Source organism: Artibeus jamaicensis, unplaced genomic scaffold, assembly GCF_021234435.1.
Source record: "Artibeus jamaicensis isolate MK-2021 breed Jamaican fruit bat unplaced genomic scaffold, CSHL_Jam_final contig_685, whole genome shotgun sequence".
Classification (NCBI taxonomy): domain Eukaryota; kingdom Metazoa; phylum Chordata; class Mammalia; order Chiroptera; family Phyllostomidae; genus Artibeus; species Artibeus jamaicensis.
Genome location: NW_026521924.1, coordinates 27,716,146 through 27,740,871, shown reverse-complemented (window position 1 = coordinate 27,740,871; position 24,726 = coordinate 27,716,146). Strand labels below are relative to the sequence as shown.

Here is a 24,726-nt window from a genome sequence, read left to right as displayed (position 1 = left end):
AGAGAGACATGTGACTCTCCTTTTTACTTGAAAACTTCAGAGGCCACTATCGGGTTATTCACTAGCCTAATTTCAGTACTGTCACGTCTCAGGGGACAGGGAGGCCCGAGGAGAGGCAGAGAGGCAGAGAGGCGAGGGAATGGCCAGCTGTTAGAGCAGTCAGAACACACGCCATTTATTAAGTTCGGTGTCTTATTGGGATGTGGTCGTGGTTTCCCAAAACAATTACGATAGCAGCATCAAAGGTCACTGATCACAGATCAGGGTAACAAATATACCCATGACAAAGTCTGAGATACTGTGGATCACCAACATGTGACAGGGAGACACGGCGAGCAAATGCTTTTGGAAAAATGGCGCTGACAGACTTGCCCGTGCAGGGCTGCCAAGAGTTTGTAGTTTGTAAAACACACAGCGCCTGTGAAGTGCAATAACAAGGTATGCCCGTATGTTTAAAGTAAATAACATCTAACTGTGTCTTCACGGCAAACTCGAGCATCCATTTGGTTAAAATGACCAGATGCTGCCTTTGCTGACTACGCCATCTCTTTGCTGTACACTTGGAGGGACTGGGGCCAATTAATATGAAGACCAAGTTGACTACAGAAATAAAACTGTTACCAAAATGTTTCTATTGAACAAATCCACATCTCATTCTTAGTATGTTCAGACACTGTTAACTTCACGTTCAGCAGGAAGAAGAGTGTGAGCTTTGAGTTAGGCAAACCCATAGAGAACCCTGGCTCCGCCACTTACCAGCTGATTAACTCTGGAGAGTTGCCCAGTGTCCCAGGGCCTGTTTCCTCGTCTATGAAACGGGGACACTACGCCCAGGCTTACCATTAGTTCAATGTAATGCACGTAGAAGCGGGCCCGGCTGACACGGGGGGTTTTTAATAAAAGTCAGCTCTCTTTTCAATTTCACTTCCTACAAAAACATGACCTCCCTATGAAAAAGGTCCCCGTGTGGAATCAGGTACTTAGATGGGTTTTACTAGTTACATAGCCATTTGTAATCTGCTCATCAGTATGTAATTAAGAAAAACTAAAATCCTTGAGATCTACCCCAGTTATTAAGTCAGGGAGTTGTTTCCGATTAGGAAAGAGGTGCCCAAGTGCCTCCTCTCAACCCATAAAACCACGCTCCTACCATCACTAATAGCATGGGCTCTAGTTGGGATCTCGGGCAAGTCACTTAGCCTCTGGGGGGCAAGTCACTTAGCCTCTGGGGTCCTCAGCCTCACTGTCTGCAGAAGAGAGACACAAACAGCTGCTCTGTGGTCTCACATGGGATAATCCTTCGGCACAGTGTCTGGCACATGGTGAACAGAAGCTTTAGTTGCTTGGCAAAGACAGCAATATCACACTCAACCCCCACCCTAACTAAGGTTAGTGTTCTGATACAGGGAGAAACGTGAGGGGAGGATTTAAACACAATACTCACCCCTGGTTGCACTCTATGTATCTTGCAGCAAACTTCTCCATTAACCGATCAATCTTCTGGGCCTCCCCAGGTAGGCGGAAACCTTCTAGAAATGCCCGAAGGGCTGAGACAAACTCCTTCTCACAGAAGTCAAGTTGGTCCACATAGGCATACATCACCTCTTTGTTGAACTTTGTGCTGTCTCCCAGAAAATCCCCTACTTGGGTCTGAAACATATGCATTCACTTACGTCTAGAAATTGTCAAATATGAATGCAGAGGGAAAGACACTCAGTCAAAGGGGGAGGTAGCATGCCCAGCTCTGGACACCCAGAACAGACTAAACTGCCAGGAGCAGACTAAACAGAGAAGCTAGGTGACCCCCTGAGCCTGTCCATCCCCCCAACCATTCCAGGTCAGTCTGTCCTGCCACAAACAAAGGAAGAGGAGGAGGCACAAGAGACTTAAAAATGGAAGAAAGGTGGGACACACTCAGGAGAGAGACCAGTGGCAGACGGGCAGCTAGAACAGTTCCTGGCACTTAAGGCACACTTCTAGCTCTGAAATCGTCCCACCAAATACACAACCACTTGTCAGGAGGCTAGTTCATTTCCTTCAAAGAGCTTTTTGCATCACTGGCCAAAGGGATGAGTAGGACTGCTGTAAGCAGGGGTCAGGTCAGACAATCTCTAGGTAAAAGCTGGTCTGATTTCAGAGTCACTTGAGAGAACCTACGCACAAGTGCTCAACTCCCAGTCTTACAGAATCTAGACGTTCTTCCTGGTGCAGGAATTGGGCAATCTCTTCAACGGATGTTCCCAGCATGCCCTGCTCTTGGAGAAACTGGATCCCTCTCTTGGGTTTCTTGTTGAACCTGTTGAAGATAATATGGGACATGGATGGCTCATTTCAAAATCTAAAGGGCAGAAATAATGAGCATTTGAGGCAGGTTAGAATAACACCATGAACAAGTCATCACGTATCAGCTAAGAAGGTCCTACATGTCCTGGCAGCTTTTCTGAATTCCACCTTTGATTTCTGACCTAGCTATACAGCAAGGTCTGCGGGTGGTCACTCAGTACCCATTCTCCCCTTCTCCAACACTCCTGACACCCTAGATGTTTAGCAGGGCACACAACTCCCTAGAATAAAAACTAGGTTTCCTTGCTTCCCTTAAACAAAATACAGCTACGTGATACAGTTCTAGCCAGGAAGGATGTGGGCAGAAGTAGTATGCATACTTCTAGGAAGGCTTCTTATAGCTGACTTGGCTGGGAGGTATACTCCTTTTGCCTTTTCTCCCTTCTTCCTCAGAATATGCGTGTGATGAATAAAAACACCTGGAAATGTTCAAAGGATTGAAACACATCATGTGACTCAAGGGCATTGGCAGGAGATGAGGTCAGCGAGCAATGAGGCCAGTGAGAGGGGCCAGAGGCTGGAGTGGGCTGTGATGAGAAAACGGGAAGCCTGGAGTGATTTTAGGCAGGGGAGTGGTAAGACTTAAGTTTTCTAAAGATTACTTCTGAGAGATGCAGAATGGTGAGAGAGGAAATGAAGAAATCAACACTTCAATCATTCAAAAGTTGGACAGGATGTAAGATTGTGTGCATATGCATTTCTGTCTGTAAAAGACTAGAAGGAAAACACATTAAGATTTACCAGTGGTTATAACAATAACGGGGTGATTATATGGGAGAATATACTTATTTTTCAAAGACGGAGGGCTGAAGTATTATGATGGCTGCAATTTACCTTCAAATGGTTCAGGAAAACACACACACAGATAACACTAATGTGGCAAGTGCCAATTCTTCTGTATGCTGAAATTTTTTATAATATATAGTTGGAGAAAATGTTACCAATGATTTTTTTCTAGGTAGTAATTTTAGGAGCAATTTGAACATTGTCATTTTATACTTTCCTGTATTTTCTAAAGCAGTTTAATTTTTTTCATTATGGGAAAAATAAAAAGACCGGGCACCAACCACACAAAGCCACTGAATTTCCCTCTCACTCACTCTGCTGGTTCAATCGGGCTCAGCTGCAAGTGCCAGCACTGGCCTTTTGTAAAAGGCATTTCCCCTTGAGGAGCCAGCCCCAGGTTCCCAGAGACGTGGCTTCGTCAGAGGCCCCAAGGGATTCAGCTGGAGTAGCACCCACACTCACAGCTCAATGCCGTGTTCAATGATCTCTTTTTGTTGCTTGATGACCTCGAACTGCTCTGGGTCATCCTGGACGGTTGTCTGGGTCCCTGAGGACACCGTGGACTCCATGGATGTCACGCTGCTCCGTCTCGCCACGTCAAGGCCTTTCCCATCCCCCATATCCTGATCTGTGGGCCTCTCCTGACCTGCAATGACAGGACAGAAAAGAAAACCGTCAGCAAACGGGGCCCAGGCACAGCTGAGCTCAGGCCTGGCTCTGCAATTCCCTTTTCCAGACCTGTAATAATAAAGTTGGTACTATAAAGATCACAAGCATGAAACTTTCATTTCACTCTGACACTTTACTTAGAAACTTACCTTTTTGTGGTATTTGAGGAACTAATTCTGAAATTCATGTGAAAGTATTAAGTGCAAAAACAATCCAGACACTTGCACTGGTGCAAGAACAGACTAATCAACAGAACAGAACAGAAAATTCAGACAGACGTACACACAGAGGGCAGTATGGTCCGTCAAGGTGGGGCTCCGAATCAGTGAGGGAGGGACTGCTAAAAACACGCTGCAACAAGTGGTTCTTCATTTGCAGAAGTGAAGTCAGAGCACAACTCGTACATTTCCTCCCCCAAATTCCCGATGGATTAAAAAGCAGGCCCTTTAAAGCACTACAGGTATTTAGCAAACTAAAGTGTTCTGGCTAACTGTGAGACAAATACACGAAGACAACTTTCCCCGACAGCCAGAGTGGCCCACTGTGAATGGAGGTGGCAGTGGCAGCAACGCTTCTCACCGAGGCTGGTCTGGTGGTTGGGGTTCACATACAGGTCTTTGCTCCACTCCACCATGCACTTGAGAATGGACACGAGGCACTCCAGGCCTTTCTTCCTCAGACTGAGCTCCTAAAGGACAGGAGTGACAAGGCACACAGACTGAACAGGTAAATTAAGTGCAGACATGCAGTGCTACTAAGTATAAAACTCAAGGGAAAGTTCACAGGTGCCGTAACTATTTAGGGCTCACTGCAAAACCCTAGAAAATCTCTGTGGGCATTCATTACAAGCATCCTGTCAGCAAAAATATAGAATGTGTGCTTTCTTAAAGTGTTGTCTGAATTTCTAAAAGGAAGTTCTCACTCACTGCTTATGTAATTTGAAAAAAATTCTTAAACCCCCCCCTCTTTTTTTAAACTAACAGTGACCTACAAAAAAGACAAAAGAATCTTACTCAGCAAGTAAGTGATTCTGGACACATTCTTATCCCCCAAACAAATGCAAATGTACCCCATTTTAAGGCTCACTCTACAATAAAAACACCAATTTTTTAAAAAACAGTACTTCTTAAATAAAAAATTAAAGGTGAATTGCATATAATCTATTTTAGGCTCAAAACAGCATCTAAGGTGGCACAGGTCTCTCTGTAAATCTGATGACAGTGAGAACCTCCTTCTAGGAAAAATGCCCAGGCCCCAAAATTGTACACATAATTCTAGGAAGCTCACAGCCCTTCGGACCAGTGCAACGGCCTCTATTCTCTGTAAGCACACCAGTGAGAGGCAATCTCTTCTGCCTGTACTGGAGCCCGAGGTCCTTTTGTCTCAAGGTTTCTGGAAAGGTGACTGAGAGTGAACTTGCTTCCTGCGGATCTCAGTTCAAATGCCATCTTCTCAGGAAGACTACCCCAGGACATCACTGACAACAGCGACACCCCCACCTGCGGCACTCCTCTGCTACCATTTCTGCTTGACTCCCTGCAGTTCACGCCTTCCCTGCCTGCTGTAAACGTCACGACGACAGCAGCAGCTGTGTGCCAGCACGCATCCGTTTGCTTTGTACCCCAGCACCAGTGACTGTTTATCAAAATGAACTTCAAATAAAAGTGAGAGTTCCTGAAGTTTTTACCTGAAGAGGTGTCATTCCCAGCTCATGTCCACTTCTTCCCTGAGCGATTTTGGATAAATCATTTACGAGGCGTTCAAAAATGTTAGCAGCATTTAAATCACAGTCGTAGTTGACATAAATATCTACAACACACTGGGCATCTTGGAAAATAACAGACAGGTATTAGAAATTCTGAATGAACACAAATAGCAGTTATGTTTTTTTTATTAAACAGGATTCCTTTTTCAAAAATCTTTCCCAGTGACTAACCAACTCAGTTGGACATACTTTACACAGGAAACATATGTCATAAGTACTAGGGAGGCGCGAGGCCCTCTCTCTAGGCCTTGGTACTAACTAGAAGCTCAGGCAGTTCATTCTACCTCCTCCAAGGTAACTTTCCTCATCAAAAAAGGAGTCACAGTCCTGGTTGGTGCGGCTCAGTTGGTTAGAGCATCATCCTATAACCAAAAGGCTGCAGGTCTGATTCTTCTCAGGGCATGTAGAAGCCCTGTTCTAGATGAAAATAGGAGGCAACCAATCAATGCTTCTATCTCACATCCATGTTTCTATCTCACATCGATATTCCTCTCTCCTTGCTTTTTCTCTCTCTAAAAGCAGTAAAAAAATGTCCTCAGGTGAGGACAAAAAAAAAAAGTAACCGTTGCCCAATCCACCTCTTGCAGGTGTGTGATTCTTATGGACTTAGGTTTGATGACGCACAGGCTGCTGGCATTACAGTCACGTGATCGTGCGGTGTAAGGTGGATTAGAATCCCCCACGTGCCCACTCGGGGGTTGGCAGCACCAACACCTTGAACCCTGGGACTTAGACTTAGAAAAGCAGTTTTGCAGGGCTGGGGGGTTCCCCAGGACGTGGACATTTCAGTACTAAGATGGCTCAGGCAACCCAGGCTGAGTTGGTCATCCTCTAAAGGAGAGGCGGGACAGGACTGCTCGTTAGGTTAGCATTCGCCTCTAAGGTAATGATTTTCCCAGCACTTCACCAAACCTTTAAAAGGAGGAGTTAGAGTTCTTCCTCTGGACTTTGGAAAATGAACGCATCCACAGGTCCTGGGCCAGCCAAAGGAATAAGCACATGCCCTCAGGGTAAACATACCTGCGCAGATCCTTGTCAGAGTCTGAATGACCATCCACCTGTGCTCAAAAGAACTGGTTGATGTTTCTAAAATGTTCAGGAATATTTCTTTGAAAAAGACCTACATGACATGAAAACCAAAAAGGACACCGATTAGTAGTCTGAACTAGGGGTCCAAACCCCAAGACCTTTAGAGGACAGGCAGACCCCACGGTGAAGGAAGAGCCGTGTCCACATGTTGCTAAGCCCTGTCAGAATTCTGGCTGTGTGAAACAGCTGGGGGCGGGGCCACAGGGAACTGGGGAACATGGGCCCATTGGAGCAGTGGCTCTTCCTGAGTGACTGCCAAGAGCTGCCACGTGGAGAGGCAGGATTTTTTTGAGAGAAACCAGGAATCTGGACTTTTCACACACAATCCGATTTCTCAACTTGGCAACTAGTTCAGGGCATTTCAAATAATTTACAGGCTAAACAAACAAGTGGTGGGGTCTGAGCCTAGCACATGGACCATGTGATTCAAACCTTTGATTAAAATGAAAAGCATATGAGATTTGGGGAGCAATAACTGTTTATGAAAAGGTAGTCTCTCCTCATTCATTCAAAAAGTTCTCTGGGAGTGGCAGTCAGTAGACTGTTATTGTAGCTCCTGGTGACCATGCCACCGGCAGTTAACTCATCTGGTGTTAAGGTTAAAACGCCAATTTGGAGGCCGTACCTCTATCTGCATTTTCAAGTGCATTTTAAAGTTTGAAAGAAGAGTAAGAAAAATGGCCAGAGAGAGCTCAAAGACATCAGGCACGGAAGAGACGCCGTTTTTGGATAACGCCACGCAGAGGTACTGCTTGATGGCGTTGATGAACATCTCGTGCGTCCTGAAGACTGGACCAGCGTTCTGCAACACGGAGAGGAGCAGCTGCAGGGAAACCACCTTGGAGCGCAGCTCGTGGGACCTGGCAAAGAAAATGAGAAACAATGATGAGCTAAAAGATAAAATTCAAAAATCAGGTTACTTGAGCAGGTCTCATTCCTCTATAGGTGAGAATTTTCTGAGAAGCCAATGAATTAAGGACTAAAAACAGCACCCAATGTCAAGACAACAAGAGCAGATGGCTCAAAGTGGGGCCTCTTAGAGCCTGCAGACCCTGTGAGAACAAGGGCTGCCAGCTTCTACTCTTTCCACCCCGCCCTGCCACGAAGTGCAGAGCAGAGCAGGAGAGAGGCCAGTGTGAACTGACTCTGGGGAGCTGGTCCTGGAACTAACCTGACGGAACATGTACTTCACATCACGGGAGACTAGGACACCGGGACGGACAATGAAGAGGGTGTCCAAGGGGGGGTAAGACATGGAATCTTCCATGAACCATTTCCCTAACGGTTACCTTCACAAAATAAGAGTTGAGGGTTCTTATTAAGGACTAGCAATAATAACACCAATAATAACAGTGACTGTAAAACTCTTTCAGAAGGCAAGGCCCAGTGCTTGGATGACACTACATATTATTTTATTAAATGGGTCCTATAAGGTGATTTTCTATAGTCCTGTTTTTCAGATGATGTCAGTAACTCCTACAGCCCTGGAACTGGCCTCAAGTGGAAGAGCCGGTACTGAATACAGTTTTCCTGGGCTCCAAAGCCTCTGCCTGGACAATCCACAGCACTCCATCCTTGTGACAGTTCATTCACTACTATGAAGAAAGATTTGGCTTTTCTGATTTGAATCTGGGGCTCAAATCTGTATCCATGAAGCAAACAAAGGTCTTCGACGGGTCAGGAAACTGAGATTTGCTCGCAACACACCCCGCCCCTGCCACCCATAGCATATTAAATCCATTAGTAGAAAGAGGGTGAATGAATGTTCAATGAAATTATTTTTAACACATAAACCAAGAAAGCAAAACCAAGCAAACTCCTGGTTGGTGGGGACACAAAGATAATTCATTATCAGTTTGAAAAGCTGTAAAACCATCTTGGATAAATTCCTGCATTCACACCAATCAGGGGCCGAGACACTGAGTTTCCTGGAACCCCTCAGATGGTCCTGTGTCATCTGAGTCATAAACAGCCAAGAACTGCTGTCTGCTCACCTTGGATCTGGGGGGCCTTCACCAAGGGGTTTCATGGACAGCTTGCAAAGGGAGCGAAACACAAGGAAGGCATCTTTCTGCAAAGTGTGAGAGAACCTAGCGACCACCTGATGTCCTTGTGTGTCCGACTCCTAAGATGAGAAAGAAATGAGAAAAATCAAAGGGTCAATACAAAAAGATCACTGTTTTCAAAAATAAGAAATGTAATTATTTCATGGAAATGTAGTTTATTTTTTCAGTGGGGAAGTGAGGGATGTGGTGGGGGGAGAAATGATAAACAGGAGCTATGGGGAGCCATTACAGCAATTTTAAAACCTGTTCCTTATCCTTCAAAAGGTGAGTGTCAGTGGTGTAAAGTGATAAATGCACATATATTAAATCATAAAAACTAAAACAAATGTAAGTAATTACTTATATAAGCTTGGGTAAAAATGTATTTCTAAGAATACTATTCCAAGATAAGTGAGAAATACGATGGGTGTTTTAAAACAAACTTTAAATAAGCAAGCTGCATTTAAAAATAAAAAAGTTTATAACCTATGGATTAGTTTGTAACCTATGGATAAAGGATTAGTATCTTCAACATAAAATAAGTTCTTATAATTCATTAACGAAATATGGAAACCTTTATCTCAAATGAAAACAAGCAAAGAACATGAAGAAGCAATTTACCAAGAAATGCAAATGACAAACCCACATGACCTCACTATGAACCATTACGGCAGGACCTTTCTCCTGTCAGACTAGCAAAGGCCTGAATGAACACTACGGCCCAGTCTTAATGAGGATATGGGAAAATGCGAACTGAGAGCCTCCAGGTGGGCAGAGATGCCAGTATTACCTTCCCAATAGGCTAATTTGATGTTAAGGATCAAAAGGCTTAGCCAGAGCTTCCAACTCTTAATCCAGCAATACCACTTGAAGGGATTTATCCTAAAGAAAGAATTAAGGATGTGCACAAGATTTATCTATAAGGATGTTCATTACAGAACTGTTGTTTCCTGTGATAAAACTGAAATAACTTAAAGGGAATTAGCTGAATAGATTGTGGTAATCCATATGAGTAATTTTACACGGCCATTAAAAAATCAGTTAGATCTATACATACTGATGTGGAAAGATGCCCACGAGATAATGTTGAGTGCACAAACCAAGTCAGCCTAGTACATAAGACACGAGTCTTGCGTGGCACTTAAAGACATCCATCCCTCTGTGCATCCTTAACAGGGATACTATAACCCTTAGGGGGCCGCCACAGAGTGAATGCTGCTGTTTCCCCAAATTCATATTCTGAAACCTAATCTCCAATGCAGTGATATTTGGAGGTGAGAATTTGGGGAGGTGATCAGGTCAAGAGGGTGGAGTCCTCGTGAATGGGATTTGTGCCCTTATGAAAGAGGCCTCAGTGAGCTCCCTCACCCTCTGCCATGAGAGGACAGAGAAGACAACTGCCTACAAACCAGGAAACAGACCCCACCAGACACCAAAACTGCTGGGGTCTTGATCTTGGACTTCCAGCCTCCAGGACTAGAAGAAACAAATTCCTGTTGTTCATAAACCACCCAGTCTGTGCTATTCTGTTGTAACAGGTTAAGATAAGGGCAAAAATATGGTTCTTGGCCGGGGGGGTGGGGTGGTGAAAAACTCTTATTTTTAATGTATAAAACAGGTATACCTACAGTTATATAAACACTACCTTTAAAATTTCATGAAGGGTGGGTGGTAAAAAGTTCATTAAAGGGGCAATGATAAAAAAGGTTGACAAACACTGGTGAAAAGGTACAGAGAATGAGTTCGTAACATTTTCAACAAAAAATATAACTATTTTAAAAACTTGTGGGGGAGGCTGGGATGGGAGAAATAGACAAAAAACTGTACTTGAAAAATAACTAAATAAAATTAATTAAATAAAAAAATATTGTGGTGGACATATCTATGGGCCTGAAAAAAAATGTTCGAAATATATATCAAGTTTAAAAAGTAGGGTACAAAACAGTATATATATATTGTTATTCCATTTAAGTGAAAAAAATATGTGAGGGGAGGAAAATTTAGAAGGATATAACTAAAAGGTTAATAACAAATGTTACCTTTGAGTTGAGGGGTCATGGATGACTTTTATATCTTCCTGTTTTTCCTTCTCTGTATTTCTTTATTTTTTAAATAATGAGTGCATACTACTTTGAGAGAGAAGTAACAGTGCAGGAAATGTCAGTGTTAACAATCTGAATAGACAGGGTTTGATAACACTGTTGTATACAATCCACACTAATTGGCACATTCTAAAGTGGAACCTACTAACACAAAGACTATCATGCCCGGACTCTGTGACCAGTGATTGACTAGGGCTCACTGGTTCTCACTTGCTTCTTTAGCAGAGAACTCTACCTCTTCTAAAAAGGTACAACTCGAACTCAGTCTGTATAAGTCAATCATCAACATACCAGGTTGTCTGTTGACGACAAGGATTGCCTGTCATCCGCTATCCCATTGGTCTGTGAGTTTTCATCCACTGCTGGTGGGACAGAACATTCCTGGCCCTCCAATTCGCCAAGGGCCGTCTCGGGGTCTGTCAGACTGTGCTTTTGTGCTGCTTCTTCAAACACAAGTACAAAAGGCATCACCAAATTAGCGCTTATCTGGAAAGGCAGTCTGATGCCATTCGGAAGTGATTCACGTAACCTTCCAGGTACCACTTTTCTCCCTGGCCCGCACCACTACCTCATGACTGACACATTGCAACAGGCGTGGCCAAAGTGGCGTTTAAGTTTCCCACGTGTCTGGCATCCACAGCCCCGCTGTTGGGGGCCTGGTTCACACTGCAGTCCACATCAATGGTGCCTCCAGGATTGTGTGCTACAGTGGCCCTGCCCACCCTGTCCCCTTTCGAAAAAAATTAGAAGCTATTAACATGAAAAAGGTAGACTTAAAAAAAAAGAGTTATTAATACAGGCATTAGAGAAGAGCTACATAAATAAAAGAATTTTACAGTTGTGAAAGAAAACCTCACAAAAAAAAAAATGTAGACCTGAGCTTCCTGGAAGCCATGTGAAAAAAAGAAAAACAAAGAATTAAACAGAGTTCATCATTTAATGAAAGAATGCATATCTGATGATTAGCAGAACAGCTGACCCTAGCTGGTGTGGCTCAGTGGGTTGGGTGCTGGCCTGAAAATCAAAGGATCTCGGTTTGATCCCAGTCAGGGCACATGCCTGGGTTGCAGGCCAGGTCCCCAGTGGGGGTGCACAAGAGGCAACCACACACTGATGTTTCTCTCCCTCTCTCCCCCTCTCTGAAAATAATATATATGTAAAAGAATAGCTAAACTCCACGAGGTATTTACCACGTGGATCTTTACATATATAAGGAACATCAAAACAACTTTATAAGCACGATATTCAACAATGATTTTACAAAGCATTCAACAAATAATCTACCAAGTGCCTATTATTTGTCAAGCTTTGCGCTAGGGACTGGGGGACACACAGTGAACAAGACAGACCAATGTTCATTATGTGAGGACTTGTATTGGTCCCAGAAAAAAATCTAAGGGTGTGAAATAGAATGATTTCATTTTGAAGACATTTCTAAAAGAATTTAAATAATGAAATCTATGTAAATAGCTTAATGGTACTCTAAATTAAAAAAAAAAGACAGGGCTTAGAGCAGTAGGTTTGATTTCTTTGACTATGACCTTCAGTAAAAATACATTTTAAAAGTCGTGACCTAGTGCACATAAATAACTGAAATGCATGTTTCATAAAACAATGCTTAATAAACCACATGCAATGCATTCGGTTGGTATTCTATTTTCATTTATAAAATGCAGATTGTAGCTCATTAAATTATTGATTTCTTAACCCACTAATGGTCTACTGACACTGGAACTGTGTTCAACATATAGCCACTGACCTGCGATTTGAGGCAAATACAAAGAAAAAATCATCCAATATTTATTCTGGGCTATACAAGTTTAATTCCACTGAAACCACACCACAAAAACTGAGGGCATTAGAATGAAAACTAACAAAAAGAACAAGCTTCCACGTGTCTCTGATACCTGCAGACACAGGGACTGTGTCCTGACGCAGCAATGGCTGGCCGTGGAGACCCAGCGGCAACACCACCACCTCGGGGCTCAGCCTGCCCCTGGAGGAGCTGGGTGTGTGTGCGAGTGGCAGTCTGTGTCTCCATGTAGAGCTCCAACCCTAGTATCGTTAGAATGTGCCTTAAAAAAATTATTTCATTTACTTGTTTTTAGAGAGAGCGGAAGGGAGGGAGAGAGAGGGAGAGAAACATTGATATGAGAGAGGAACATCAATCAGCTGCATCATACTCCCACCCCGACCAGGAACTGAACCTGCAACCCAGGCATGTGCCCTGACTGTGAATCGAACACGGGACCTTTCACTTTGCAGAATGACACCCAACCAACTGAGCCACACTGGTCAGGGCAGACTGTGCTTCTTGAATCCAATTCAAATGAAAATAAAATCGACCACTAAAAACAAGGAATTTTTGAATTTCACATGGAAGATGAGCAGACACAGGTAGACTCGGGTTCCCTGGGGGTGGGCGCTCTACCACTAAAATGTCTGACCAAGGACTTTTTGGAGGAATGAGATAGAAGGAAGCGGGTTCTTGGTTCTTACCTTTAACAGCGGATGTGACCACATCTTCTAAGATCTCCTTCACCACTTCCTGGGCTCCATCATCAGTCCCTACACACATAAACACAAACACATACATGTGGGCATTTCCAGAGAAAACAGGAAGGGGGAAGAGATTTTGCCTACGTTCTCTAGGGTCATATTTCAGAAAGCAAAGGGTAGGAATAAGTACCCACCAAGGCCAGATACGACTGTGCCAACAGAAGACAAGTCCATGAAATCTGAAGCCTCCCAGGCAACATCTGCTACGATTTTGAGTTTCCCTTTGTGGAACAGCAACACCCCTCTGACTTACACACTCTTCCTCCCTAAGCTACAGTTGCTCTAAGTCTCAGGACCCCCCTCACACCCCTAAGCTGGAGGCAGGAGCTAGATTTTATCCAGCTGCAGTTCTGGCAGAACAAAAGGCGATGGTTTCTCCTGCATCTTCACCTCAGGGAACAAGCCTCGCTAAGTGACTGCCGTTGACTGCCTTGCTTTCCCCACACTGTAAATGTGGAACTTAGCATGAGATTTCTAATGTGATAGCAGAGATTCACTAAACTTTAAATGGAATTTTTCCTGCAAAATGTTAACTGTTTGTATGGAAGAAGAGGTTCGGCACCATTGGTTTTTACAGAAAACTAGTTCTGGGAGAACTGCTAAATAGCCCTCAACTAGACTTTCAGCAGTACATATAAAAATCACAATGATCAAAAAGGCCATCACATTATATAAACAAAACAAAAATAGCCCTTGAAATTTTTCCTTAAAGAGGATCTTCAAACAAGCCAGCACGTGTGTGTCCCATGCCTGGGCCCCGAGGCTGTGGGAGCAGCACAGAGGCCCCGCCCCTGAGCAATGACTGCACCACAACTGCTTGTTTGTTCAGCAGGGCAGCAGGCCGCTGCGGGCCACTGGGCTGCTCCTGTCACCTTCACATCGGGCTCCCCTCTGCTGCTTTCCTTTAAACTCTTTAGTTGTTCGAGTTGAAGCTTATTTGAAAGATAAGAGCAAATACTTATATGGCCAGACTCTGTTCTCATTTAATTTTCATAAACCTGTAAGATAGTACTACTGGCTGTGGTCTCATTTTACAGAGGAGGAAACTGAGGCTCAGAGCTGCTAAGTGGTGGGGTCATAATCTGAACCTAGGCTGTCTGATCGGAACCTCCATAAGGGCTGAGGGAGGACAAACTTCCTCTGCTTTACGGTACTTAGAAGTGGGTTATTTAAAAGTGAACTAACAAATTGGTAAACACATAGGCCATGGTGTACCTACAATCGCTACATGTTAGCTATATAAATGCTAATGTCTAATGTTGGAGTTAAAAAGACAGAATTTTAAAAATGAACCTTAAAGAAAATGGGAAGTGTGCTAACGGGTGTGATAAACTGTTCCAAAATTAATCCTGGTGATTATTGCACAACTCTGTGCACATACTAAGAGGAATTCAATTGTACATTTTAAATGGGTGTATTCACGGAAACTGCTGCATTTCCACCAAGCTGTTTTTAAAAAGCTGGCGAGACTAGCTGGGTAATCAGGAGTGATGCAGACAGACAGGGGCAGGCTCCCCAGGGACAGCTGTTAGCTGTGCCCAGCACTTCACATCAGCAAGTATGTCTTAGGCATTTTAAAAAAAAAAAAGAAACCCTCATTTTGTGAGTTTACAAAGAGCCATTTGACCCACTTCCTGGACAGGCTGGTAAGACTGACAAATTGACTTTTGATTTATCAACTTGGGATGAAAAACTGCAACAGGGTAAGAAATGCAGGGTAAGAAAGGCCAGTGAGCAAACAGTTTTCACTGGGGGGCCAACTGGCCCAGGAAGGCCACTGGGAGGGTTCCTGCTGAAACAAAAAATGCACGTGCAAGGCCCACTCAGTGAGCACGGCGCTGGGCAGTGGCCGGCTCACTGGGGGTGGCTATGTGATGGTGGTGCCTGCGGAGGGAGCGAGAGGAGGGCTGGACGTGGGGGCTCTGCCGCACGTAGAGGCGCCAAAGCCCGGGCCTCTACAGCACGGACTCCCACTCAGGGCACCGTCTCCACCACCTGCCTCTCAGGCTGTCCTTCCTCCTTGGCTCCTGAGGCTTCTCAGTCCCTCCTTCTGAAGGACTCACCCGTTAGAGCCACACCTTGAGAACTGAAGCCACTGGCTCTTTAAGGCTGACGCACGCCTCCGTGCTGACCTAGCTGCAAGTTTGCGGTTTGATCTGAGCAGGCAATCTGATTCCCATGTTCTTGTAGGAAGCCTCGTGGATGCACCATGTACTGGCAACAAAATCCACAGCAAACTGACTGCAAATCATCCTCAAGGAATTTTTACTTCTGTGTTTCTGCCAAACTATAGTCTAAAGATTAAGACCCTCCCTGCCACTTATTAAAAACATTGTATTTACTGTCTGCCATGAGTGTTGGGCACCATTCCAGGTATTGGGAATACAGCTGTAAACAGGGCAGCCTAGGTTTCAGACTGAGCACATGTAAACATTAATTCTAAGGTCAAGTAGAGGATGAGAAGACAGACGTGACAGAGAGCTTCAGAGAGGGTGATCCCTTTGAACTGAGAGACCCGAAGATAAAGGGGGCAGGAAGAACTAAGGCACAAGAGTAAGTGTAGCATTTTCAAGAATCAGAAATACCATCTATACCACCTGCACAGTGTGTAGAGAAGGAGAGGGAAAGAGGTGTAAGAAGGGGACAGAGAAGTGGACAGGAGCCAGGTCACACAGGGCCGTGGAAGCCAAGGGAGCAGGGCAGACACACATTTCACTCTGAATGGGACAGAATGGGAAATTACCAATGGGTCTGAAGCCGATGAAGGCCATGATCTAATGCAGGCTTTTAAGAGAGCACTTTGGCTGCCGTGCAGAAAATGGGTCATAGTGGAAGCACTTTCATGCAGCTTAGAGAGACTGACTTCTGCATCTGCACAGCTATGCTTACTAGTTTTTAAATATTAATACTGATCGACTGACCACAGCCTGATGAAGGTTACAGTAAAACTCTGGTCCTTGCCCTGAGAGTTGAGAAGGCAAACGATGATGCCAGACAGAAAAGGTGGGACAGGAGCTTCTGAGCACTGTCCCTAAGATGCGTGGCAGCAGGGCTGAGTAGGCGGCACCTCTGTGCTCACCCTGAGACACACGCAGTTCTTAGTGGCAACTTTCTCTTTTGTCCTTCCCTTGAGTGAACTGATACAGCCGAACATTCTAACAATGATACTTGACTGGTTCCCACATAAGCCGAGCACCGTGGTGAATTATGGAGAAAGAAAAGCTGCACAAATCTGTACACTCTAGTAGGGAACATACTAATGACAGAAATCATCACCAATAACGTGAGAGAAGAAGACATGAGGGCAATTATAAAGATGCAGGGCCACCAGCTAGAGTAAAGAATTATTTGACAAAATTATTTGGGAAGGTATATTCCTAAAAAAAAAATAGCAATTTTGGATCTGGTTTGTACCAATTGCCCAAGGAAAGATGCGACATTCGGGAATAATCTTAGCCCAATCCACAGTTTCACGCCTAATACACTATTTACTTTAAGACAACAGGTGGAGAATAGTATCTCCTTCATTTAAAAAAACAAGTAATGCCCTCAGTCATAGACTAAGAAGACAATGCTATCTGTACATCTCTGTATGCTGCCACTGCCCACCTTCTTGCTCCTCTCAGGTGTCTGTGAGCAGCTACGAACTGCCAGGAAGGGGGTGAGGCATGCACATCCTGTGTACACATGACAGATGGGACCTTGCTGTCCTCTAGGAGGGTGAGACAGACTCTGAATGACTAACCACCCAAATAATTAACTACTGGGAGATAAGTGCATCCAACTGAACCCACTGCACTGAAGCTGACACCAAGAAGCAGTGGACAGATACATTCCAGGAGCACGGAGAGAACACTGCAGAGCCAACAATGGGCCATCAGCCATCACGCCGCGCTAGTTGTGTTCTGTGACAGAAAGCAAAGGGGACAGCCAAGGGGAAGGCCCAGAAATCGATGAGCTGCTACCAGAGGTTTCCTGCAGACGTTACCAACTCCTGTCCCTGCCCCAGCTGGAAAGGAACAGCACACAGGGCATACCTGACAGTGACGAGCCTCTTTCTCTGGGCGCATCTCCGTTCTCTGAGCTCACTTTCCCAGGATGACTCCTGGCATGTTCACTGTTGGTTAAATCTGTCTTTTCAGGAGTTGTTGGTTTGCTTTGTGCCGGGCTCTGCTTCAGATGACTGAACTTTGGGGACCCTGCTGCAGCTTGGATCACAGGGGACTGGGGTTTTGACTGGACTGTCTTTTCCAATTCTCTGGCCTCCTGTAACTAGAAGGCAACAGAAAAAGGATTCAACCTAAATGGTCCCAGAATTTTGATAATGAACAGAAAACACACCAGACTGTGTTTAAAAAAATTTCCAAAGTGAAGGATAACATTTTAAAAAGGAAATAAATTCCTTTGACAAACTCAAAAAATTGTGAATGCAAATGATAACACATGTGCTAGAGATTCTCTCTCTTGCTTTTTAAAGCAAGAACAAAAACAGAGTGTAGAGAATTCAGAGGAAGAAGGGATAAACTTTAAGATGCTAGTGGATCTTTGCCAGGCACTGAGGCCTCCCACAAAACCGTTCACAGCGGGGATGATGTCCCACCCCCAGCAGCTAATGCCTGCTCTCACTCACTCACCACTTGGTTTTCCATGCGGGTGAAAATGACGTTCAGCATCTGAGTGAGAGTAGCCTTGGCAGTGGTTTGATTGATGAGATTTTTGCTGGCCAAATAGATATTGTAACACGTCCTAACCGTCTGCAGGATCGTGCCCTCATGAATTTCAATGTGCGGGGACGTCACTGCAGTCAGGAGAGCCTGCAACAAAAATCTGAGACCTTCAGCTTCACAAACACCCACCTTGCTCTGAGTCTCCCACAGCCAAACTCTTCCCCAAGGTCTGGTTTTGTTTTGTTTGCTCTGAGAAATTTTAAAAACAATGGCTCTGTAAACTACAATGGATGATTAATTAGTACCTGCTCTGAGTTTAAAAACAATGATTTAACTCCATAAAGTCCAAATTATTTGAGATAACTGTGTTGAAGAGGGCTTTCTACCAGTTTAGTTTTTTAAAAAGCCAAAAATACATATTGGAGGGAAAAATGCTCCAACCTGATCTCACCTGGATTAACCACAAAATATATGTGTTTTGGTGGGAGGTTGTTTCCCAGTTCCCCGGTGGGTCTTCCAGGGGGCTTTAGGAAAGGTGTGGCTAACACGGAGCCATCCCTCACAGAGCTAATACAGTCAGGACTTAAGATGCAGCAGGCTACACCCATCCCAATCCCATTCCCTGACAAGCCCCACGCCAAACCACTCCTGGCAGGAGATACGGAGCAGGGAAATGGAATGGGGGGACAAGAAGACAAGAGCTAATTGGTGATAAGAGTATCAACGGGAACCTGCTGAGAAATGGCAGACTGGGAATCCAGAAACTCAAGGGGCAAGACCAGAGGACTTCAAGCCGATTTAATTCACAAGCAATTTACATTGTTATTAGTGGAACTGTTTACTCTGAAAATACACCTGGTTCCACTCTTCCTGTCTCAGTTCACACTAATAAGTTCTGACACTTTATAAAAGATCTAAGTGATGCTTACGTTTTTCTGTTCCAGCTCAGCACCACCTGAGAGGACTAACACGTGCTAAATCAGAAACCTAAATTCCCAGCAGGGACTAGTTTCTAATTTAAAATCCAGACCAGGCAAACACACAGAAATACCTTAATTATTTGTAACTGGACTCCTTCATCAGTCTGAGGACCCTGGAAACAATTGCAAATTGTTTCAACGATCCTGTCAATCAGCCGCTTCCCCGGAGCTCCACTGTCTGGGGCATTGCCAGTGATGTGCCCATATGCGATGAGTTTCTAAACAGAGAAAGAACAGAGATGAGATGTTTCTGTTTGGCAGGGACTGAAGCCGCCCACTGTAGCAAATGACAAGTATGGCCTTTAACTTCTGGCGCCCACAGATCCCTCTGCTCCCTGGGGGCACGGTGGGCACACCCACCCTGAGAGTGCAGCATTGGTTCTGTGCCCCATGGCAGAAGAGCCCCATGATGGTGAACAGTACCTGAAGGAAGAGGCAAGGTGTGCAACTGTCCCTAGTACACAATCGCTTGTGCAAAAAACTGAGGGATTAAAACCACATATGACAGAGTCGGGGTGGTCAGCAGTTCCCTGAAGCTGGGGGATTCAGAGGGAAATGGGGTTTCTTTCTGAGGCGATAAAGATGGTCTATAGTGAGACTGTGGTGATGGTCACACAACTGTATCCATAGAAAAAAATCATGCAATTACACATTTTAAATAGAAGAATCACAGACATGTGAATTATGTCTCAAGCTGTAAAAAACATTTAAATGGAAAGATACGTAAAAAAACTAGTAACACTCTTGCTTGAGAAGGAACAGATGCAGTTAGGGGCAGTACTAAGACATTATAGTACCCGCTCGCATTCTTTCAGCATGTTGAATCACATCAGTACTTTTTCTGTTCCAAAAACCAAAGTAAAAACACTAAACTCTGCACCTACATTGTCCAACAATGCCTGTTACCCTGAGGAGATGAGTGGCTGCTTGGGCCATGCACTCACAATCAGGTGACAGATCGGTTTGGACAGGGGCTACCTTTCGGTTGCAGCCTGCCTGTCACCTCACTGATGACCTGCATTTCACCACGGAGAATCAGAGCTGGGAGGGAGCTCAAAGGTCAGGAGCAGGGTGATTTCCAAGCTTGGCTGAGATTCAGAAGCACCTGGGAGAGCTCATTAAAAACACAGGTTCCTGGACCTCAACCCAGACCTACTAAGCCACAGCTTCTGGGGTGAGCCCAGGCACCAGTGTTCTCCAAGCGATCCTGGTGACTTTCAAGGCCGACCAGATAGGTGAACCACTCATTGACACAACCCCGCTGGGTACACAAATTCTAACGCATCATCTGCTTCCGGGGACTCGGTGAAGACTCTTATAAACGCCGTTCTGTCCCTTACCCATTTGGGTCTCTGGCTCGTCAAGTCTGCTTCTACCTGGACACTGCGACCCAAGCGCCTGACGTTATCTACAGTGCAGTCACCACTGACTGCCACAGGAAGGTCCCCCGCCCTGCAGAGGCCTGATGCCATTTCTCAATGGCTCTTCCCCATCAGTAGCTACGAAAGTGCCACATTCAGGAAGTGGAATAAAAACAGATAGAGTGAGGAGAAGAAAGGCCTGCATACAGTCTGCAGATCAAGTCCAACCCCAGAGATTCCCAGACGGGGCCGGGTAGGAGAAGTGGCAGAGAACTGAGTGTGCTTTTAAAGACGGGTCAGGGTGCCCTTTCACCTCATCCCCTCTCATTGCTGCTGCACATGCAGGCCTCCCAAGGGGGCAGCTGGCTCCCTCCAAATGAGCTCTGGTTTGGACATCCTTACTCCATACTCCTCATGGCCGCAAGTCTGTTTCTGAGCCCTGGGTTTTGAGAGGGTGAATGTTGAAAAGAAGGCCCAACCAGGAGGCACGTGGTCGTTCAGGAAAACGCAATCACTGTCCCTTCCAGTGCTCTGACAAAACCTCAGATATGTGGCCCTCTGGCAAAGAGCCTGTGACTTCGTATTGTTGGAGTATTGGCTGCATCCCCGGGGGCTGCAGTTTTCTACAAGTCTGCAGTGGCTGAACCAAGAACGCAGGCACACACATATTTCTACAGCAATTATGATGCCAGGAAAGATTCTGAGGAGTGGGGAATCCTGGGATCTCACAAAGTGCAAAGTGCTTTTGGAATGCAAGGAGTTTCTTTGGATTGAGTTCCATGAAAGTCTGTCACTGACCTGTGTTCCTGAATTGTGAAACATGAGTATCTGGGCAAAGAATAATTTCCCTCAATAAACAAACAATGAACAAATACTACGGACAGTAAAAAATTCTTTTTTCATGAAAATGAGTAAAAGTAGGCCTCACAGAACCCAACACTGATGCTGCAAAGACAAGTGAATTCCTGGGTGTTTAACTCAAGTACAAAAAAGGTCGGATGTATTCCCCCCTATACAGACTCCTCAAAGGGCACATGGCCCTTCAAACTGAAACAGGTTTTAACTATGATTTTACTCCCTTGTCTGTGCAGAGTCAGAGCCAGAAAAAAAAGCAGAGTTCCTGCGCCCTGTGGGTCTTTCTAGTTCTGCCTTCTCATCCTTCTTTATGTCAGGTTTGTTCTGGGTACCGGGGATACAACGGTGAGCAAGACTGCCCTTCTTCCATGGGGTTTATAGTCTTTGGGGTAGGGGTCGGGACAGGCCAAAGCCAAAAGTCCTGAATGGGACCCACAGGACCCTGTGTGACTTGTGGATATCTTGAAAAAAGCAAGTCGCAGGGATAATGCATAGCATTATGTCACTCTGAAATAATGTGTGTCTACAAGTATTTTTGTACTTACAGAGAAAGCCTGGATTTCTGAGGTCCTATGGCGTGAGCATGCTTGGCAAGCTCCCTGAGGAAAGTGCTTTGCACGGTGAGTGAGGTGGGAAGCCACTGGCAGGTTCAGGCAAAGGACTGACATGATGTGATACGTTTCTAAGGGCTTCCCCCCACCCACCCCTATTCCTGTGTGGAGAAGAGGACCGAGGGCAGGCAACGGGAGTGAAAGCAGACACACTGCGAGGAGGCCGCCTCGGCTGTCCCGGAGGGAGATGCTGGTGGCTTGGAATTTGGGTGGGGGGTGCAGGGGCAGTGACAGAGGCGGAGAGAAGCTCCTGCCTTATTCCTTTATGCAGTGAGGGACAAGGAAGAGAAGGGCAGAGGAGGAAGGCCTGTGGGCAGCTGGCTCACTGACACACATGTCCCAGGAGGCTGCACACACAGGGATGTTCAGTGCAATGCCACTGGTCAATGCCCTCTATAAAGGAAGGGATAAATAAAATAATGGCATTAATACATGTTATATTAATCAAAAGGACTGTCCTTTATTTGCCTACAGCAATATAACTAGATCTTAAGAAGACATGGCTAAATATAAAAAGCTGCAGAGAAATTTGTACAAACGATGCCATTTATTTAAAAAAATAAAAGCGATAAAAAGAAAGCTAGACACCTAAACAGGCAACTTGGTTTGGAGCTAGTGGTCCAAGGGATTTCAGCCTTATCTATAAAGCTCTAAAAATATTTTAACAAAGAATACAGTCACGTACAACCTACATAACTACAAACGTGCAGTTAAAAACCCAAGGTTTTCCAGGAATGCGCTAGAGGACAAGGCCGTGGTGTGGACAGGGCAGCTCAGACCGGGGCTTGCCCACGGCCTTCACCGGCGTGCAGGAAGAACATCACAGCACTTTATTTCTACCTAGTTTTTTGTCCATTTCTTTTAGAAGTCCTATTTTTATATATTTTATAATACATGTAATTTAATAACAGTAGTATGTATTTATAGTCTTACAAATGAAGAAATATTAATATATTAGGAACACAGTCTTTAAAACGTTTTGTTACGGACATGTGCCCAGGGAAACCTGGAGATCACTCATTAGCTTAAGCAAGACTGAACCCTAACACTCCATCCCCTAGTCCTGGCCTGGGGAGTGTGCGGCAGACCAGCTGCCCAAGGGAAGGAATACAGAGGGTCGTCATCATCTGGTGGCAGTAAGCAGAGGGGAGACGTCTCCCAATGGGGAGACGGAACTCTGAGCTCACTGCTCATGCAAACCCACAAGATCCTTTACCACCCATCACCTCTCCGAACTCCACAAGCCAGTCAAACAGGCTTTGCAAAGACAGCCACCAAGAGGAAATGAAATTTTCATTCAGTATTCCAGGGAGCAACCCAGTCACTCTCCCTGTCATATTTAATGTTTAATTAAACAGGATAATAGTTCAGAGTGGTTGGCAATCTTTCTCTGTGAAGGAGTACATACTAAGTATTTAGGCTTTGCAGGTCATATGGTCTCCACTGCACCTATTCAGCTCGGCCACAGCAGCGGGAAAGCAGCCGCAGGCAGCACAGGAACCAATGGGCGTGGCTGCAGCTGTGGACTGCATATCTGCGTCCCCACAACTCCTGTGCTGAAGACCTAACCCCAACGGGATGACATTCAGAGGTGGGGCCTTTGGGAGTAATTAGGTTGAGATGAGGTCATGAGGGTGGAGTCCTTGAGATGGGATTAATGGCCTATAAGAAGACACATCACAGCACTGGCCAGTATGGCTCAGTTGGTAGGAGCATCATCCCATAAGTGAAAGGTTGGGTTTGATTCCTGCTCTGGGCACATACCTAGGTTCTGGGTTCAATCCCCAGTCCAGGGTGTGTACAATCCCTGGTCCAGGCATGAACAGGAGGCTATCCCCAATCCATGTTTCTCAAGCAACGAAGAAGAAAGTCCTCAGGTGAGGATAAAAAAAAAAGCTAGTGCATTCTCTCTGCCATGTGAGAACAACACATCAAGGATTCAATTACCTACAAATCAGGAAGAGGGCTCTTGACCTTGTACTCTCCAGCCTCCAGATCTTTGGGAAATAAATGTCTCTTGTAAGCCACCCAGTCTGTGGTGTTTGTTATAGCAGACAGAACAGATTAAGACATCTGTGTTCCAATAAATTTTATTTACAAAAGCAGGTGGAAGTCCTGATTTGGTTCATGACTACAGTTTAAGGACCCTAGTTAAGGACTTAGATGTGGAGTAGAGAAATCCTGGACACCCACCCAATTCCATCACTTCTAGGCCAGGGGAACTCGGTGGGGCTGGTCATTTTATTCTCTAAGCCTCAGTTTCCTTGATTCTAAAATGAGGATGCGAGTATGTGCATCAGAGGATCTGGGAGAAGATCAAAATAGATGATGATGACGAAGCACCTCGTACAGGGCCCAGCAGAGGATGAGTGCTCAATGCGTTCGTTAGCCATTGTACTTAGTACGTCAGTAACATCAACCATCAGCACCCTCAAAACTAAACCTTAGTATGAGGACAAAACAGCTAAAATTAAACTTGTGCCAAATCTCTTCAGAAAATGTTCCACAGCAACAAATATTTTAGGATAGAAGTAGGACTTGAGTCTGCCGTTTAAGAATTCTTGGCTTGTTATATACATAGGACAATCTGTACAGAATTACACTGAATGAGCAAATGACTTTTCATTTGGAAGAGTTGCTTCTGTGAAGAAACTGTCATCAATTTTCAAGTATAGATATATCAGAGAAAAATGATTATTAAATATTAGACTAGAGATGCCAGAAATGTGGCATGCCCACCACCACTTGGCAGTTCCGTGCCTCAGCAGACATTACCAATCAATCATGGCACTTTCTCAAGAAACCCAGATGAGGTTTCATTATCTTTCCAACACTGCTTTTAAACAACCATTATACAGAACCTATTCACCATTCCTGTTCTAGAAAGTACCAAT

At 44.9% G+C, this 24,726-nt stretch overlaps 1 protein-coding gene across 1 annotated transcript in view; it reads right to left on the bottom strand.

The window, feature by feature from the left end:
• The window catches only part of ARFGEF2 (ADP ribosylation factor guanine nucleotide exchange factor 2), an 86,602-nt gene that overhangs the window by 44,778 nt on the left and 17,098 nt on the right, over positions 1-24,726 (bottom strand). Inside the window, exons 4-16 of the mRNA XM_037164349.2 lie at positions 19,077-19,223; positions 17,993-18,172; positions 17,396-17,630; positions 13,299-13,367; positions 11,091-11,242; positions 8,647-8,777; positions 7,278-7,512; positions 6,584-6,683; positions 5,486-5,625; positions 4,378-4,486; positions 3,592-3,775; positions 2,185-2,296; positions 1,445-1,650 (exon numbers count right to left, since the gene is read on the bottom strand). Coding sequence (XP_037020244.2) covers positions 1,445-1,650; positions 2,185-2,296; positions 3,592-3,775; positions 4,378-4,486; positions 5,486-5,625; positions 6,584-6,683; positions 7,278-7,512; positions 8,647-8,777; positions 11,091-11,242; positions 13,299-13,367; positions 17,396-17,630; positions 17,993-18,172; positions 19,077-19,223 — 2,000 coding nt within the window. The remainder of the gene's footprint in view (positions 1-1,444; positions 1,651-2,184; positions 2,297-3,591; positions 3,776-4,377; positions 4,487-5,485; positions 5,626-6,583; positions 6,684-7,277; positions 7,513-8,646; positions 8,778-11,090; positions 11,243-13,298; positions 13,368-17,395; positions 17,631-17,992; positions 18,173-19,076; positions 19,224-24,726) is intronic.